The 18,115-nt window shown below is 44.0% G+C and overlaps 1 protein-coding gene across 2 annotated transcripts; it reads right to left on the bottom strand.

Moving 5' to 3' along the window:
- Positions 1–37: 37 nt before the first annotated feature.
- Positions 38–17,002, bottom strand: ssx2ipa (synovial sarcoma, X breakpoint 2 interacting protein a). 2 transcript variants are annotated; one of them, XM_024009972.2, is made up of 14 exons: positions 16,793–17,002; positions 12,161–12,289; positions 11,802–11,974; positions 11,432–11,644; positions 10,641–10,751; positions 10,256–10,391; positions 10,000–10,075; positions 9,692–9,872; positions 9,276–9,444; positions 7,997–8,136; positions 7,488–7,664; positions 1,306–1,423; positions 924–1,077; positions 38–696 (listed from the first exon to the last, which is right to left on the bottom strand). In XM_024009972.2, the coding sequence occupies exons 2-14, from the start codon at positions 12,201–12,203 to the stop codon at positions 540–542; spliced, it is 1,848 nt and encodes a 615-aa protein (XP_023865740.1). In that variant the 5' UTR covers positions 12,204–12,289; positions 16,793–17,002; the 3' UTR covers positions 38–539. The 2 variants fall into 2 exon arrangements, with proteins under 2 accessions (XP_023865740.1, XP_023865741.1); XM_024009973.2 differs by having other exon boundaries at positions 7,488–7,661.
- Between the last annotated feature and the right edge of the window lie 1,113 nt (positions 17,003–18,115).

The following is an 18,115-nucleotide window of genomic DNA, read 5'->3' as shown; positions in this document are numbered from 1 at the left end:
AAACAATGTGTAAACATTCTCATGGTTAGTCAGTAGCCTATTGATATCTTTTCCCAAATTGGAAAACATTTCTAGTGATACAGAAGCCAATTTACCCAAATTAAAGTTTGGCTGCCACTTGGCAAAGCTTAGAGACTTGGATATGCTTTGCTTAATAAAAATGTATATAGAAGAGAAAGAAAAAACATTGGCATGTCCAATAAAGTGCTCTCTGAATGAATCAAGTTTTGGTGAACGACAATGTGCTACTGTTCAGTATTAGTCCATGATCAAGCAACATGAGTTGCACAAAAATAGGTCTCCGTGGCATCCTGAGGCAGTGGTGGCGTTGAAACATGGGTCATGTTCATTAGGGCATGCAACAGAAAATGTTTTGCAACAGAAATTTAAAAAAACAAGTGCATCTTATTGKACAAATCCAGGTATTCTTTCCCCGTTTCAGTCCATTTTCTTCTGTTTGGTGCCTAATGAACACTGCCATGGATTGTCATCCGAGTTGTCTGTTGAGTCCACAGTAACACAATGGTACTAGTGTGTCTTCAGTTGAGGCGGTTTTCCTCTGACCCTAAAGAGAAGATACTGCAGCAGTCTCCATCTCCATGTCTGTGCTTTGACCTGACCGAAGTGTCTTCTCTACTGTGGATGGTGTTGGACTCCTGCCAGCGCCCTTGTTTTGAACTGCCTACAGAAGAGGAGCTTAGATAGATAGAAATCAAACAAGAGTTAACCACAGTTTGTTTGAGAGAACTTAAGTTAGTGATAATCAATGATACCGATTTGATACTACTATCAAATGTAGGAATAAAAAAATACAATAAAAAAAAGGGATTCATCTCACAAAACCATAATGACTACCAAATACCACCCTGACTGATGACGACTACAGTGAGCTGGCATAGAGCAAAGTAACTAGTAAACTGTACCTCCTGTCTGGTATGAGGCATAATGTACGGTAGAGATCAGCTGTGGAGGGCATGCCTGCATCAGAGGCAGCTTTAGGAGTTGAGAACGCAGTGTACGTCCGGGATTTGGTCAGCATGGCAGGGGTGGAGGGGATCCTCATCTCTGGTTCACTACCTAGAGGGGAACAGGGACTTGTGACCAAACACTCAAACACAATATGATTCACAGAAGATCATTGGTGTGTTTTTTTGTGTGGTGATGCCGCATTATACAGTATGCTGCCCATCTTACAAGACAATATTTGACAAATATAGCCCAACAGAATCTGCAGTATACATTTTCCAGTAATCTCGATCTGGATCAGCAATACAAATCGTTGGTGTGGCAATCATCACGACTTACTGACTGACAAGGCACGAGGAGTTTCTGACGTGGAATGTCTTTTGTGGTCCACGAACGAAGTCATGTTCAAGAATTGATTCTTGAGCCACAAGGCGCGGTCTTCCTCAAAAGCCTTTTTCTGTGAACACACAAAAGGGAAAAAAAGGGGTAATACACAGTTACAGTGGCAAGAAAAAGTATGTGAACCCTTCGGAATTACCTGGATTTCTGCATAAATTGGTCATAAAATTTGATCATCTAAGTCACAACAATAGACAAACAGTCTGCTTAAACTAATAACACAAACAATTGTATATTTTCATGTCTTTGAACACACCGTGTAAAGATTCACAGTGTAGTGTGGGAAAATATGTGAACCCTTGGATTTAATAACTGGTTGACCCTCCTTTGGCAGCAATAAACTCAACCAAACGTTTTCTGTAGTTGCGGATCAGACCTCTGCACAACAGTCAGGAGGAATTTTGGACCAGTCATCTTTACAAAACTGTTTCAGTTCAGCAATCATTTTAGGATGTCTGGTGCGAACCGCTCTCTTGAGGTCATGACACAGCATTTTAAAATTGGGTTGAGGTCAGGACTCTGACTGGGCCACTCCAGAAGGCGTATTTCCTTCTGTTGAAGCCAATCTGTTGTTGATTTACTTCTGCGTTTAAGGTCATTGTCCTGTTGCGGCACCCAACTTCTGTTGAGCTTCAATTGGCGGACAGAGCCTTACATTCTCCTGCAAAATGTCTTGATAAACTTGGGAATTAATTTTTCTGTCGATGATAGCAAGCTGTCCAGGCCCTGAGGCAGCAAAGCAGCCCCAAACCATGATGCTYCCTCCACCATACTTTACAGGTGGGATGAGGTTTTGATGTTGGTGTGCTGTGCCTTTTATTCTCCACAGAGTGTTGTGTGTACCAAACAAGTCAACTTTAGTTTGATCGGCCCACAGAATATTTTGCCAGAAGCACTGTGGAACATCCAGGTGCTCTTCTGCAAACTTCAGACGTGCAGCAATGTTTTTTTTGGAGAGCAGTGGCTTCTTCCTTGTGGTCCTCCCATGAACACTATTCTTGTTTAGTGTTTTACGTATCGTAGACTCGTCAACAGAGATAGCATGTTCCAGAGATTTCTGTAAGTCTTCAGCTGACACTCTAGGATTCTTCTTAACCTATTTGAGCGTTCTGCGCTGTGCTCTTGCAGGCATCTTTGCAGGACGGACACTCCTAGGGAGTAGCAACAGTCCTGAACTTTCTCCATTTATAGACAATTTSTCTTACCGTGGACTGATGAACATCAAGGCTTTTAGAGATACTTTTGTAACCCTTTCCAGCGTTATGCAAGTCAACAATTCTTAATCTTAGGTAATTTGAGATCTCTTTTGTTCGAGGCATGGTTCACATCAGGCAATGCTTCTTGTGAATAGCAAACAGTGTTTTTTATAGGGCAGGGCAGCTCTAACCGACATCTCCAATCTCAATCTCAAAGATGTGTCGGCATCGAGTAATTGTCTCTGGCCCCCTCCCAGTTAGGGGGAGTGATGAGCTCTACAGCAGAGTCTCACAACTCAATCGCTGGTTGAAAACTGTTTTCTGCCCCTCCCAAAAGATAGAATTTGTAGATAATTGGCCCTCTTTCTGGGACTCACCTACAAACAGGACCAAGCCTGACCTGCTGAGGAGTGACGGACTCCATCCTAGCTGGAGGGGTGCTCTCATCTTATCTACCAACATAGACAGGGCTCTAACTCCTCTAGCTCCACAATGAAATAGGGTGCAGGCCAGGCTGTTAGCCAGCCTGCTAGCTTAGTGGAGTCTGCCACTAGCATAGTCAGTGTAGTCAGCTCAGCTTTCCCCATTGAGACTGTGTCTGTGCCTCGACCTAGGTTGGGAAAAACTAAACATGGCGGTGTTCGCCTTAGCAATGTCACTAGGATAAAGACCTCCTCCATTCCTGCCATTATTGAAAGAGATTGTGATACCTCACATCTCAAAATAGGGCTACTTAATGTTAGATCCCTCACTTCAAAGGCAGTTATAGTCAATGAACTAATCACTGATCATAATCTTGATGTGATTGGCCTGACTGAAACATGGCTTAAGCCCTGATGAATTTACTGTGTTAATGAGGCCTCACCTCCTGGTTACACTAGTGACCATATCCCCGTGCATCCCGCAAAGGCGGAGGTGTTTGCTAACATTTACATAGCAAATTTAAATTTACCAACAAAAAAAAGCTTTTTTTGAGCTTTCAGTCATGAATCTATGCGGCCTACTCATCTTTTTTATAGCTACTGTTTACGGCTCCTGGGCCATACACAGCGTCTCCACATGCAGTTCTGAATTCCTAGGGACTTGTAGTCATAGCAGATATTATCTAATTTTTGGTGATTTTAATATTCACATGGAAAAGTCCCCAGACCCACTCCAAAGGCTTTTGGAGCCATCATCGACTCAGTGGGTTTTGTCCAACATGTCTCTGGACCTACTCACTGCCACAGTCATACTCTGGACCTAGTTTGTCCCATGGAATAGATGTTGTAGATCTTAATGTTTTTCCTCATAATCCTGGACTATCGGACCACCATTTTATTACGTTTGCAGTTGCAACAAATATGCTGCTCAGACCCCAACCAAGGACGCTCAAAAGCTCGTGCTATAATTCCAGACAACACAAGAGATTCCTTGATGCCCTTCCAGACTCCTTCTGCTGCTACCCAAGGACGTCAGAGGACAAAAATCAGTTAACCACCTAACTGAGGAACTCAATTTAACCTTGCGCAATACCCTAGAGTGCAGTTGCACCCCTAAAACGAAATACATTTGTCATAAGAAACTAGCTCCTGGTATACAGAAATACCCGAGCTCTGAAGCAAGCTTCCAGAAATTGGAACGGAAATGGCGCCACACAAACTGGAAGTCTTCCGACTAGCTTGGAAAGCAGTACCGTGCAGTATTGAAGAGCCCTCACTGCTGCTCGATCATCCTACTTTTCTAACTTAATTGAGGAAAATAAGAACAATCCCCAAAATTTTGATACTGTCGCAAAGCTAACTAAAAGCAGCATTCCCCAGAGTGGATGGCTGTCACTTCAGCAGTATAAATTCATGAACTTCTTTGAGGAAAAGATCATGATCATTAGAAAGCAAATTACGGACTCCTCTTTAAATCTGCGTTTCCTCCAAAGCTCAGCTGTCCTGAGTCTGCACAACTCTGCCAGGCCTAGGATCAAGAGAGACACTTAAGTGTTTTAGTACTAATTCTTGACACAATGATGAAAATAATCATGGCCTCTAAACCTTCAAGCTGCATACTGGATCTATTCCAACTAAACTACTGAAAGAGCTGCTTCATGTGCTTGCCCTCCTATGTTGAACATAATAACAGCTTCTCTATCTCTACCGGATGTGTACCAAACTCACTAAAAGTGGCAGTAATAAAGCCTCTCTTGAAAAAGCCAAACCTTGACCCAGAAAGTTTTTTAAATATATCGCCTATATCAAATCTTCCATTCCTCCTGAAGACAAACAATATATACGAAATGCTTCAGTCTGGTTTTAGACCCCATCATAGCACTGAGACTGCACTTGTGAAGGTGGTAATGACCTTTTAATGGCGTCAGACCGAGGCTCTGCATCTGTCCTCGTGCTACTAGCCTAGTGCTGCTTTGATACCATCGATCACCACATTCTTTTGGAGAGATTGGAACCAAATTGGTGCCTACACGGACAAGTTCTGGCCTGTTTTAGATCTTATCTGTCGGAAAGATATCAGTTGTCTCTGTGAATGGTTTGTCCTCTGACAATCAACTGTACATTCGGTGTTCCTCAAGGTTCCGTTTTAGGACCACTATTGTTTTCACTATATATTTTACCTCTTGGGGATGTCATTTCGAAAACATAATGTTAACTTTCACTGCTATGCGGATGCACACAGCTGTACATTTCAATGCAACATGGTGAAGCCCAAATTGCCCTCGCTAGAAGCCTGTTGTTTCAGACATAAGGAAGTGGTGGCTGAAAACTTTCTCACTTTTAAACTCGGACAAAACAGAGATGCTTGTTCTAGTCCAAGAAACAAAGAGATCTCTGTTAAATCTGACAATTAATCTTGATGGTTGTAAAGTCGTCTCAATAAAACTGTGAAGGACCTCGGCATTACTTCTGGACCTGATCTCTCTTTTGACGAACATATCAAGACTGTTCAAGGCAGACAGCTTATTTCCATCTAGATAACATCGCAAAAATCTGAATTTTTCGGTCAAATATGAACGCAGAAAAAAGTATCCATGCTTTTGTTCTTCTAGGTTAGACTACTGCACATGCTCTAACTTTCCGGCTAAAGCACTAAATAAACTTCAGTTAATGCTAAATACGGCTGCTAGAATCCTGACTAGAACCAAAAAGATTTGAAGTCAGATTACTCCAGTGCTAGTTCCCTACACTGGCTTCCTGTTAAGGCAAGGGCTGATTTCAGCTTTTACTGTTAACGTACAAAGCGTTACAATGGGCTTGCTCCTACCCATCTTTCCGGAGTTGGTCCTGCGTACATACCTACACGTACGCTACGGTCACAAGACGCAGGCCTCCTAATTGTCCTAGAATTTCTAAGCAAACAGCTGGAGGCAGGGCTTTCTCCTATAGATCTCTATTTTCATGGAATGGTCTGCTACCCATGTGAGAGACGCAGACTCGGTCTCAACCTTAAGTCTTTATTGAAGACTCATCTCTTCAGTAGGTCATATGATTGAGTGTAGTCTGGCCCAGGAGTGTGAAGGTGACGGAAAGGCTCTGGAGCAAACGAACGCCCTTGCTGTCTCTGCCTGGCCGGTTCCCCTCTCTCCACTGGGATTCTCCTGCTCTAACCCTATTACAGGGGCTGAGTCACTGGCTTACTGGTGCTCTTTCATGCCGTCCCTAGGAGGGGTGCGTCACTTGAGTGGAGTCAACTGACGTGATCTTCCTGTCTGGGTTGGAGCCCCCCCCTTGGTTTGTGCCGTGGCGGAGATCTTTGTGGGCTATACTCGGCCTTGTAAGTTGGTGGTTGAAGATATCCCTCTAGTGGTGCGGGGGCTGTGCTTTGGCATAGTGGTGGGGTTATATCCTTCTGTTTGGCCCTGTCCGGGGTATCATCGGATGGGGCCACAGTGTCCCTGACCGTCCTGTCGCAGCCTCCAGTATTTATGCTGCAGTAGTTTGTGTCGGGGGGCTAGGGTCAGTTTGTTATATTCTGGAGTACTTCTCCTGTCTTATCCGGTGTCCTGTGGTGAATTTAAGTATGCTCTCTCTAATTCTCTCCTTCTCTCTTTCTTTCTCTCTCTTCGGAGGACCTGAGCCCTAGGACCATGCGTCTAGGACTAGGCCGGCATGCATCGACTCCTTGTCTGTTCCCCAGTCCACCTGGCCTTGCTGCTGTTCCAGTTTCAACGGTTCTGCCTGCGGCTATGGAACCCTGACCTGTCCACCGGACGTGCTACCTGTCCCAGACCTGCTGTTCTCAACTCTCTAGAGACAGCAGGAGCGGTAGAAATACTCTTAATGATCGGCTATGAAAAGCCAACTGACATTTACTCCTGAGGTGCTGACTTGCTACACCCTCGATAACTTCTGTGATTATTATTATTTGACCATGCTGGTCATTTATGAACATTTGAACATCTTGGCCATGTTCTGTTATAATCTCCACCCGGCACAGCCAGATGAGGACTGGCCACCCCTCATAGCCTGGTTCCTCTCTAGGTTTTGGCCTTTCTAGGGAGTTTTTCCTAGCCACCGTGCTTCTACACCTGCATTGCTTGCTGTTTGGGGTTTTAGGCTGGGTTTCTGTACAGCACTTCGAGATATTAGCTGAAGTACGAAGGGCTATATAAAATAAATTAGATTGATTGGACTCCAGGTTAGCGGATTCCTGACTCCAATTAGCTTTTGGAAAAGTCATTAGCCTAGGGGTTCACATACGTTTTCCAACCTACACTGTGAATGTTTAAATTATGTATTCAATATAAACAAGAAAAATAAAGTAATTTGTGTGTTATTAGTTTAAGCACACTGTCTATTGTTGTGAGTAAGACGAAGATCAAAAGTTGACTAATTTATGCAGAAATCCAGGTAATTCCAAAGGGTTCACATACTGTAAGTGATAACTTGACAAAACATAACATTTCCAACTCGAGAACTTGCCAAAAACAAAAACGGATACCTCATGACCRAGGCGAATGGCAGCGTCAGTAAAGTTATGTCTCTCCCTCTCAAAGTTCCTCCTCTGCTCGTCAAAGAGCCTCCACTCCTCTTTGAGACGCTCCTTCTCTTCCAGAGTGTAGCAGTCATTCAGCAGAGCAGCAGTCTCATCATCATAGCAGGGAGAGTTGAGCTGCTGCTACACACACACACGGAAAAGGTCATAATACTTGACTGAGAAACTCCTGGAAGGGTCAAATTCAAGGCAATAACAAGAGATGTACAGTAGATCAAATCAAATTTTATTTGTCACATGCGSCAAACAACTGGTGTAGACTTCACCATAATACAAATAAAATAGTAACACAAGAGGGAAAAAATTAAATACACAAGAATGGAGCTATATACAGGGAGTACCAGTACCAGATCAATGTGCAGAGGTACAATGTATTTGAGGTAGATATGTACTTGAAGGCAGATACTTATAGCTCGGTTTGAAAAAGAGAGTCTTGTGTTGCGGGTCTAACTAACCTGTAGGAGTTGTTGCTGGGTCTGGATGAAGTCTTTACACTGCTGGACCTCCAGTCTCATCCTCTCCATCTCCTCCTCGTGGATCTGTCTGGGGACCAGCTCTTTACCAGCACACTGCTGGCTCTGCTGTACCAGGGAGGCTGGGAAGTGGATGGATGATACATTATGATCAATGGTGGAGAAGAAAGCTCCCTGTGACATATAGAATGTATTGAGTATAACAAAACTGATTCTGCAGGCGAAAACCTGAAAAAAATCTAACCCGGACGTGATTATTATAATTTTTTTATTTTATTATTATTTTCTTTTAAATCTGTGTTTCCTGGCCCGTCTTTCTTCCATTTAAAAGGGTAATCAACCAGATTCCTTTTCCAATGGCTTCCTCAGGCTGTGACCAGGCTTTAGACATAGTTTCAGGCTTTTATTTTGAAAAATGAGCGAGATTTTTCAAAACTAGTCAGGTGTCCTCTGATTAGTTCCTGCGCGCGAGWGGGGTAGCYCTCCATTTTCTTTYTCTCTYTTATTGAATAGGTTACGGTCCGGTTGAAATATTATCGATTATGTTTGTTAAAAACAACCTGAGGATTGATTATAAAAAACATTTGACATGTTTCTACGACCATTACGGATACTTTTTGGAATTTTCGTCGAACGGAACGAGGCTTTGGTTTTCTGAACATAACGCGCAACCCAAATGGCGTATTTTTTGTTATAAAAGTAATATCTATCGAACAAAAATAACATTTGTTGTGTAACTGGGAGTCTCGTGAGTGCAAACATCCTAAGATTATCAAAGGTAAGCGATTAATTTTATTACTTTTCTGACTTTCGTGACCATGCTAATTTGGGGCTAGCTGTTGTAGCATTGATTGATACACTCACAAAAGCTTGGATTGCTTTCGCTGCAAAGCATATTTTCAAAATCTGACACGATAGGTGGATTAACAACAAGCTAAGCTGTGTTTTGGTATATTTCACTTGTGATTGCATGATTATAAATAATTTTAGTAATATTTTGTGCCCTGCAATTCAGCGGTTGTTTAGGAAAATGATCCCGTAAAAGGGATCCGTAGCGCAGAGAAGTTAAACCGCTGTGCCACTTGAGCCAAAAATGCAGTAGTACTGGTAGTGATTTTATGGCAGTGAGCCATAAGTGGATTCTTTCATTTGCCTTCATGTAACACACGTTAATGACCAGAGAAAGCCAGTGATGACTACTAGGTGAGTTACAGATTGTCTACTTCCATGATAATATATACATGATGTGATGCGTTTATACCCTGGCTGTCCAGTTTCTCCATGTGGCTCTTTAATCTCCTCCACTGCTGTCGGATGCTATTGGTCAGCTGCTCCCGGGCATGCTCACAGGACTGGTCCCTAGCATGATCACATGACTGATCCAGGGTCTCCTTACTACAGTCACCAACCTCCTCTCTGTCCGAGCTGGCCTGAAAGCGTAACAATAGGCACGATCACTCCTCTACTCCCCACAATGTTTATAGCGAAATGTCACTTCCATACTATGTAAAACACTGAGATTTTGTGAGTGGCTCTGCATAGACAGATGCGATTTGTAATTAAGATTTGCAGGAGCATTACATTTTTTGTTGTTGATCTAATCCACTTATTACCACGTAAAAATAACTAAGTAGACTATTGCTACGGTGTCTCAGATAGGACAATCCATCAATTCACCCGTTCCAGGCTGTCTTCCGCACGGTCTCCTCTGGAGCAGGATTTCCTAGGACTAAGAATGGACACCATCTCCCGCTTCATCTGCTGCAGCACCTTCTTTAGCTCAACATTCTCCAGCATCAGAGCCCTCTGACGACCCTCGTAGTCACTCAGCAGGGACTTGTACATCTCCCCCTCATGTCTACAATCATGGCAAATAAATACGTACTCATCAAAGTGGAATCTCCAAAGCTATGTAGGATTTGTTGCATCAAGAGTTGATGAAAGCAGCCAAAACAGACATGGTTCAGTTAGATGAGTATTGCTACCTGGCCTCCACCTTTCCAGTCTTCCATTGGCTTCTCTTCCCATCAGCCCGTCCCAAGTAGTTCAATACATCAATCGCTAGTTGAGATAAAGGGAGGAAAATGGTAATGAGGGACTTGCTGTATAGGTCTACATCATTTTCAGTGTTCTCAGACTTTTGTTGTAAAAAATAAAAAATAAAAAAGACAGTTTGCAAACATATTCACATTTCCAACAACCTTTGGAATAAGGAGGAAACAATTGTCTTGATACCCATACCTAGTTTCTTATCCCTCTTGTCCACCAGTAGCTGGTTGAGGCGTTCTTTGAGCTTGGTGCTCTCCCTCTCCTTCCTCTTGGCATCATGGCTGTACTGAGAGGCTCTGCTGGCGATGATGCTCTGGAGCTTCTGCACCTAGTAGGGAGAAGTAGGGAGAAAACGTTTTGAAACGGGGATGTACTACCTGAACTTATCCAATAAGAACACAGTTTTGTTTTCGCTTACAAAATGTTTTGCTATGGTGTGCACTACCGAACAAGATGCTGGTTAAGGCTCACACACTCAAAACTACATTTCCAATTTCAAAACTACATTTCCAATTGATGCTTGCAGCTACATAAGCACATCACTCAATGATTAACAATTTTATGACAAAGTCTTCACCTCATCTTTTTCTGTTTTCAGGCAGTTCAGCAGAGTCTTGTTTTTGAGTTGCAGCTGCCTCTCTGTCTCAAGCAGTCCTGACTTCTCTCTTTTGTGGAGCTCCAGCTGATCCTTTAGGCAATTACATACATTTACATTAAACATTTTTATTTTACCCCCCCTTTTCGCCCCAATTGGTAGTTACAGTCTTGTCCCATCGCTGCAGCTCCAGTACGGACTCAGGAGAGGCGAAGGTCGAGAGCAGTGTGTCCTTCGAAACACAACCCAGCCAAGCCGCACTGCTTCTTGACACACTGCTCGCTTAACCCGGAAGCCAGCCGCACCAATGTATTCGGAGGAAACACCGTACACCTGGCGACCGTGTCAGCCCGTATTGCGTCCGGCCCGCCACAGGAGTCGCTAGTTCGAGATGGGACAAGATCATCCCTGCCGGCCAAACCTCCCCTAACCCGGACGACGCTGAGCCAATTGTGCGCCGCCCCATGGGTCTCCCGGTCGTGGCCAGCTGCGACAGAGCCTGGACACAGCTAGCGCTACGATGCAGTGCCTTAGACCACTTCGCCACTCAGGAGGCTGGGCAATTACATACTTGCTGTACATGTTATATCAACACAATTTTGCATACTCAATGTGCTCACCTTGACGACAAGATCATAACAATAACATGTTGTATTCTAAGCAGTAAGACCTTTTAGGACACCATCAAACCTTAACTTAGCTCCAAGCTAGTATTTACTGACAATTTGCACCCTGCCTGGAAAACGATCGATAGGAAAGACTGCCTGACTGACCTTGAGTCTGGAGTTGGTAATCTGCAGGTGTTCCAGGGCACTGGAGCTCTTCAGCTGCTCGGTCTCCTGCTCCTGCAGGCTGCGCTGGCTGCGGCGGTGCATCTGGAGCAGCTCATACATCATGTTCAGGGCTGGCACCGTGTTCAGCCCCCAGCTTCCCTCTGGTGAGCTGGCCTCAATACAGGCAGAGGAGAAACCCAGAGAGTCCATCTCCTGTACAAGCCCCAAAAGAGGGCAGGAAAATGGGTTAGCAGCATACAGTGAAAATTAAACTAGATCAATGAATAATCATTGAGCAACATCAGATACACAAACCTAAAAGAAGTATGGATTATTCCAAATGTAAACTAAATAATAGTAATTTCAGTACCTGATTGATGTATGAGGTACACTGGGGAACATTCTCCTCAGTGCAGAAGGCACTTAACACATTGTAGGAGCTCTTGGACAGTGTCATGGTGGAGGAGTGCATTGTAGGAAGGTTGTTATGATGCCTCGAGGGGGACATCGTCATTCTTGATATGCTGGAGATCTCATGGTTTTCTAAACACAGCAGGGAAACAGAGAGAACAACCAATTGATGAATCACAAGTTCACAGGCAGCTGACTGAGGCTTAAAAAACAATTGTGCCCAAAAATAGGGCTAAATCCCACACCATCCAACAAAAATCCATATAAAAACAAACAATTGTCTATTTTGTCCCCGGGTCCCCATTTGAATTAAATTACCTATTGATGGCTCTATGGTTGCTGTCGTCCACCAGTCTCCCATGTCAACAAAGCATCATCCGCTTTTGGAGGTCATCCGCGAGATGACAGACCTGACCGACCGGAGGCTGCACTCACTGGAACAGAATCCTGAAATAGAGCGTCAAGCAGCAAGCCAATGACATAAGACTCCAAGGCAGCATAATCTGGGTCGATTCTTCACCCACGCCATGCTGGATTAAACGTAATCTGTGTGTTGTGCCAGCATGGGACGGGTTGGGGGTGGGTAGGGCTTTCAGGCCTTGGCTGTTACACTGGACTGTAGTAGAGTGATACTTTGAGCTTGAGTAAAGAGAGTTTTGCATGTTAACTTTAACTAGGCTAATGACTGTATGCCAGGGGAAGGCTTTTAGATACCCACACAGAAAGGCCACTGACTGTGGTGTGTGCAAGGTTTAATTAACAATGCCAGTGGCAATGAATTCAAAATGCTTAGTTTGAGAAAAATGGCTTCAAGAGGCAACTGCACACTCATTATTCAAGAGGGCCTCTTCAGTACTTCATTGTTCTCTTTGACTCTATATAACAACGTCGACCTATACGCTGACTCGGTGAGTGAATTCATCAAGGAAGTGCGTTGGCGATGTTGTACCCACTGTGACKATTAAAACCTACCCTAACCAGAAACCGTGGATGGATGGTGGCATTCRCGCAAAACTGAAAGCGCGAACCACCGCATTTAAMCATGGAAAGAGGTCTGGGAATATGGCTATACATAAACAGTGTAGTTATTCCCTCCGCAAGGCAAACAAACAAGCGAAATGCTGGTACAGGGACAAAGTGGAGTCGCAATTCAACAGCTCAGACACGAGACGTATGTGGCAGGGTCTACAGGAAATCACGGACTACAAAAAGAAAACTAGCCACACCACGGACGTCACGCTTCCAGACAAACGAAACACCTTCTTTGCCCGCTTTGAGGATAATACGGTGCCACCGTCGCGGCCTGCTAACAAGAACTGCGCCCCCCCCTCTCCGTGGCCAACGCGAGTAAAACGTTTAAACGTGTTAACCCTCGCAAGGCTGCTGGCCCAGACGGCATCCCTAGCCGCGTCCTCAGAGCATGCGCAGACCAGCTGGCTGATGGGTTTACGGACATATTCAATCACACCCTATCCCAGTCTGCTGTCCACACATGCTTCGAAATGGCTACCATTGTTCCTGTACCCAAGAAGGCAAAGATAACTGAACTAAATGACTACCGCCTCATAGCACTCACTTCTGTCATCATGAAGTGCTTTGAGAGACCAGTCAAGGATCATATCACCTCCACCTTACCAGCCACCCTAGACCCACTTCACATACCGCCCTAACAGGTCCACAGACGATGCAATCGCTATCACACTGCCATATCCCCCAGGTGGTGAAGGTAGGAAAACAACATCTCCACCTCGCTGACACTCAACACTGGGGCCCCACAAGGGTGCGTGCTCAGCCCCCTCCTGTACACCCTGTTCACCCACGACTGTGTGGCCATGCACGCCACCAACTCAATCAAGTTTGCAGACGACAACAGTAGTGGGCTTGATTACCAACAATGAGACAGCCTACAGGGAGGTGAGGGCACTCAGAGTGTGGTATCAGGAAAACAACCTCTCACTCAACGTCAACAAAACAAAGGAGATAGTGAACTTCAGGAAACAGCAGAGGGAGCACCCCCCGATCCACATCGAAGGGACAGCAGTGGAGAAAGTGGAAAGTTTTAAGTTCCTCTGCGTACACATCAACAAACYTTATGGTCCACCCACACAGAAAGTGTGGTGAAGGCAGCGCAATAGCACCTTCAACGCATCACCGGGGGGGCAAACTATCTGCCCTCCATGACACCCGATGTCACAGGAAGGCAAAAAATATCAAAGACAACAACCACCCAAGCTACTGCCTGTTCACACCGCTACCGCCCAGAAGGCAAGGTCAGTACAGGTGCATCAAAGCTGGGACTGAGAGACTGAAGAACAGCTTCTATCTCAAGGCCATCAGACTGCTAAACAGCAATCACTAACTCAGAGAGGCTGCTGCCTACATGGAGACCCAATCACTGGCAACTTTAACAAATGGATCTCTAGTCACTTTAAACAATGCCAATTTAATGTTTACATATCTTACATTACTCAAATCATATGTATATACTATATTTTATACCATCTATTAAACCTTGTCTATGCCACTCAGCCATATATACACTCAGCAAAAAAAGAAATTTCCCTTTCAGGATCCTGTCTTTCAAAGATAATTCGTAAAAATCCAAATAACAACTTCACAGATCTTCATTGTAAAGGGTTTAAACACTGTTTCCCATGCTTGTTCAATGAATCATAAACAATCAATGAACATGCACCTGTGGAATGGTCGTTAAGACACTAACAGCTTACAGACGGTAGGCAATTACACCAGGAACGTACAATCCCTCCATCAGTGCTCAGACTGTCCGCAATAGGCTGAGAGAGACTGGACTGAGGGCTTGTAGGCCTGTTGTAAGGCAGGTCCTCACCAGACATCACCGGCAACAACGTCGCCTATGGGCACAAACCCACTGTTGCTGGACCAGACAGGACTGGCAAAAAGTGCTGTTCACTGACGAGTCGCGGTTTTGTCTCACCAGGGGTGATGGTCGGATTCGCGTTTATCGTCGAAGGAATGAGCGTTACACCGAGGCCTGTACTCTGGAGCAGGAGCGGTCTGGGGCGGTGTGTCACAGCATCATCGGACTGAGCTTGTTGCATTGCAGGCAATCTCAACGCTGTGCATTACAGGGAAGTCATCCTCCTCCCTCATGTGGTACCCTTTCTGCAGGCTCATCCTGACATGACCCTCCAGCATGACAATGCCACCAGCCATACTGCTTGTTCTGTGAATGATTTCCTGCAAGACAGGAAAGTCAGTGTTCTGCAATGGCCAGCAAAGAGCCCGGATCTCAATCCCATTGAGCACGTCTGGGACCTGTTGGATCGGAGGGTGAGGGCTAGGGCCATTCCCCCCAGAAATGTCCGGGAACTTGCAGGTGCCTTGGTGGAAGAGTGGGGTAACATCTCACAGCAAGAACTGGCAATTCTGGTGCAGTCCATGAGGAGGAGATGCACTGCAGTAATTCATGCAGCTGGTGGCCACACCAGATACTGACTGTTACTTTTGATTTTGACCCCCCCTTTGTTCAGGGACACATTATTCAATTTCTGTTAGTCACATGTCTGTGGAACTTGTTCAGTTTATATCTCAGTTGTTGAATCTTATGTTCATACAAATATTTACACATGTTAAATTTGATGAAAATAAACAGTTGACAGTGAGAGGACGTTTATTTTTATGTACATATTTTCATTCACTCCTTTGAGATATTACTGCACTGTCGGAACAAGAAGCACAAGCATTTCGCTACACTCACATTAACATCTGCTAACCATGTGTGTGTGACAAATAAAATTTGATTTATAATATGATCCTTAAGATTWTCCTGGTGAAACAAGCTCAACCACATTCTACACTCACCACTCCCCTTTAAATAGGTAACAGTACAGTTATCAACGAACTCTGTTTAAACATACATTGTGCATTTTAGACTTAAGTATAATAGACCTGTGTCTCAATTGCCTTGGGCAACACCAGAGTAGAAAGTTAGTCGAGCCACAGAGGCAGTAGCTATGTCAGAAAACACCTTCTCAGGCGCCCCTTATCCACTGACATAGGCTGCATTTTATGTACACTGATACTCACTCCCGTTTAACCAAAGATACTGGTTTCCCCTTTTGTCTGTGATATAACTTTGCCCTATGTCACACTGTTACCCTATCCACTGCGCTTCCATCTAAATCCAAGAAGAGCAACCAACTAGCTAGCTAGCTAGCTAACATTTTAGCTAGTGTTGACATTACTATTGGGTGAATATACTGTCAACACTTTGGCACATTTTCAAACAGTATTTAACCCGTTTTACCCAAAAAGGTTCAGACTTTTCTGTTTCCATCTATGCGGCCCGGGACTCGTGCCCCATGGGTCCGGCGGACCTGCTGTCACTTGGGGCCAAAGCCAGGCCACCGGTACTTTTCAGATGGCATTTACATACCACTGGCTAACTGAACTTTAACACCTTCTCACAAAGCAACTGTTTTGATTATGCATAGATTATTGATTCTGCTCTTGAAAAGTCCTCCTTCTCATCCCTAGCTATGTAAACACAATGTCCCTAGTATAATAGGGAATGTACACGTGTAACACTGGTGTTACAGTTGAAAAGCAGTAGCTAAAACATTACTACTGTTCGCTTCTTCTTATCATCTTATTGAGTTGCTGCAAGGAGTCAAACAAAACAGGAGGCTCATTTGAAAACGTAGTCAATCATGTAGTTACAAGCCAAGTTAAATATAGCTGTCTAACGTGAACTTGTGACCCTTTCAGCTACTATTAATCTGTTATCTTGTTGAACTGGTTTACCTACAGTAACGTTACCTAGCCAGATAAAAAGCTGCTAGCTTCTGTAGTAACGTTAGCCAGCTAACTCTGCTTTGATGAAACTTGTATGATAGCTAACGTAACGTGTGTATAAAGTTAGCTAGCTAACGAAGCAAGCAAGAACATGGCTGGATAGTGGATACTCACTTGACTTGATTAGCCTGCCTTAGTGCCAGCACAGCCAACTCTATGCGAATCCGACAATGCTAGTGTACAATGATTTTCTCCGTCTAGTTCTTGACAGTGAATGCCAAGCCACTTGGATAATTCTACTCACTGTGGTACAGTTGACCCCACATTCACAAAATTAGATTTTTTTTAAGTGGACGTCTTTCTGGCTTCAAAACAAACACCACCGTCATTGGCGAATGCGTTGTCAAGCAACCAGTATTAGTCCACTGTATTGGATCATGCGCACACCTTAAAAGGACGATTTATGCAGATATAGAAGGCTGTCAGGTGCATTGTAGTGCTTTATTGAGATTTACACCCACTTTACACCCACACAAGTGGGTCGCCAGTGTTTTATGATAATGTTGGAACTAAAAAATATAATTCCTATTGTCCTCTTTAGGAATTAAGTCTGGGTATGAAGTTACTGTTGAGATTTAGAAAATTAGAATGCACAAGGTGCAATTTTTAAATTCAGTCACTGATAGTCACTCAATGAGCCCATGTCARCTAACATTATTTAGATGACTAGGTAAAGTAATCTAGTCAGATTACCGACTGGGCATACAGGGCACGTGACCAGGGGCCCTGACCTCCACCATTGACTTTGTTATGAACATATATGAATTGCAGGAAATGAGCTTTAAAACTGAAGAAATGTCTCACCACGCCATGGCAAAATGTGTAAAATGTCAGGAAATGTTTTAAAACCGCAAAATAAATCTTCACCTCATGGCAAAGTGATTAGAATTGCAAGAAATGTTTTTTAAAACCATAACATTTTCTCTATACCCCATGGCAAAATGTGTAGGATTGCAGAAAATGTACTTTAACACTACAACAACAACAAAAATATCCACTGCCAAGAGAGGGAGGGGGTAGGGACACCAAACCAAATCTCGCTTGGGGACACACCAAAAGGCTAGAGGCGCTTCTGCCTGATGAGCTCTGATGTTTTCCTGAACCTTCCAATACCATTCTGATGCAATTTTATTGACTTACTCCTGCAAAGACAAATTGTTACACCTTTCCCATAATCAAGTCATTTGAAACATTCAAAAAACAAATGTTAAGTGGAAAAAAAGAGAAGTGAAAGAAACCTGAACGTTCTAAGTGCATAAACCCATTTGAACTTGGCGCTGTAAGATGTAGTATAGTCTAGCCAGCAATWATAGCACGCTGTAACGGTTCTCGCCTGGTGAAGGAGAAGAGGACCAAAATGCAGCGTGGTAAGTGTTCGTCATATTTTAATTTAAAACTGAACACTACACAAAATAACAACGATGAGAAAACGAAATA

Source organism: Salvelinus sp. IW2-2015, linkage group LG19, assembly GCF_002910315.2.
Source record: "Salvelinus sp. IW2-2015 linkage group LG19, ASM291031v2, whole genome shotgun sequence".
NCBI classification, from domain to species: domain Eukaryota; kingdom Metazoa; phylum Chordata; class Actinopteri; order Salmoniformes; family Salmonidae; genus Salvelinus; species Salvelinus sp. IW2-2015.
The sequence above is the reverse complement of the archived record's forward strand: the minus strand, read 5'-3'. Positions and strand labels throughout refer to the sequence as shown.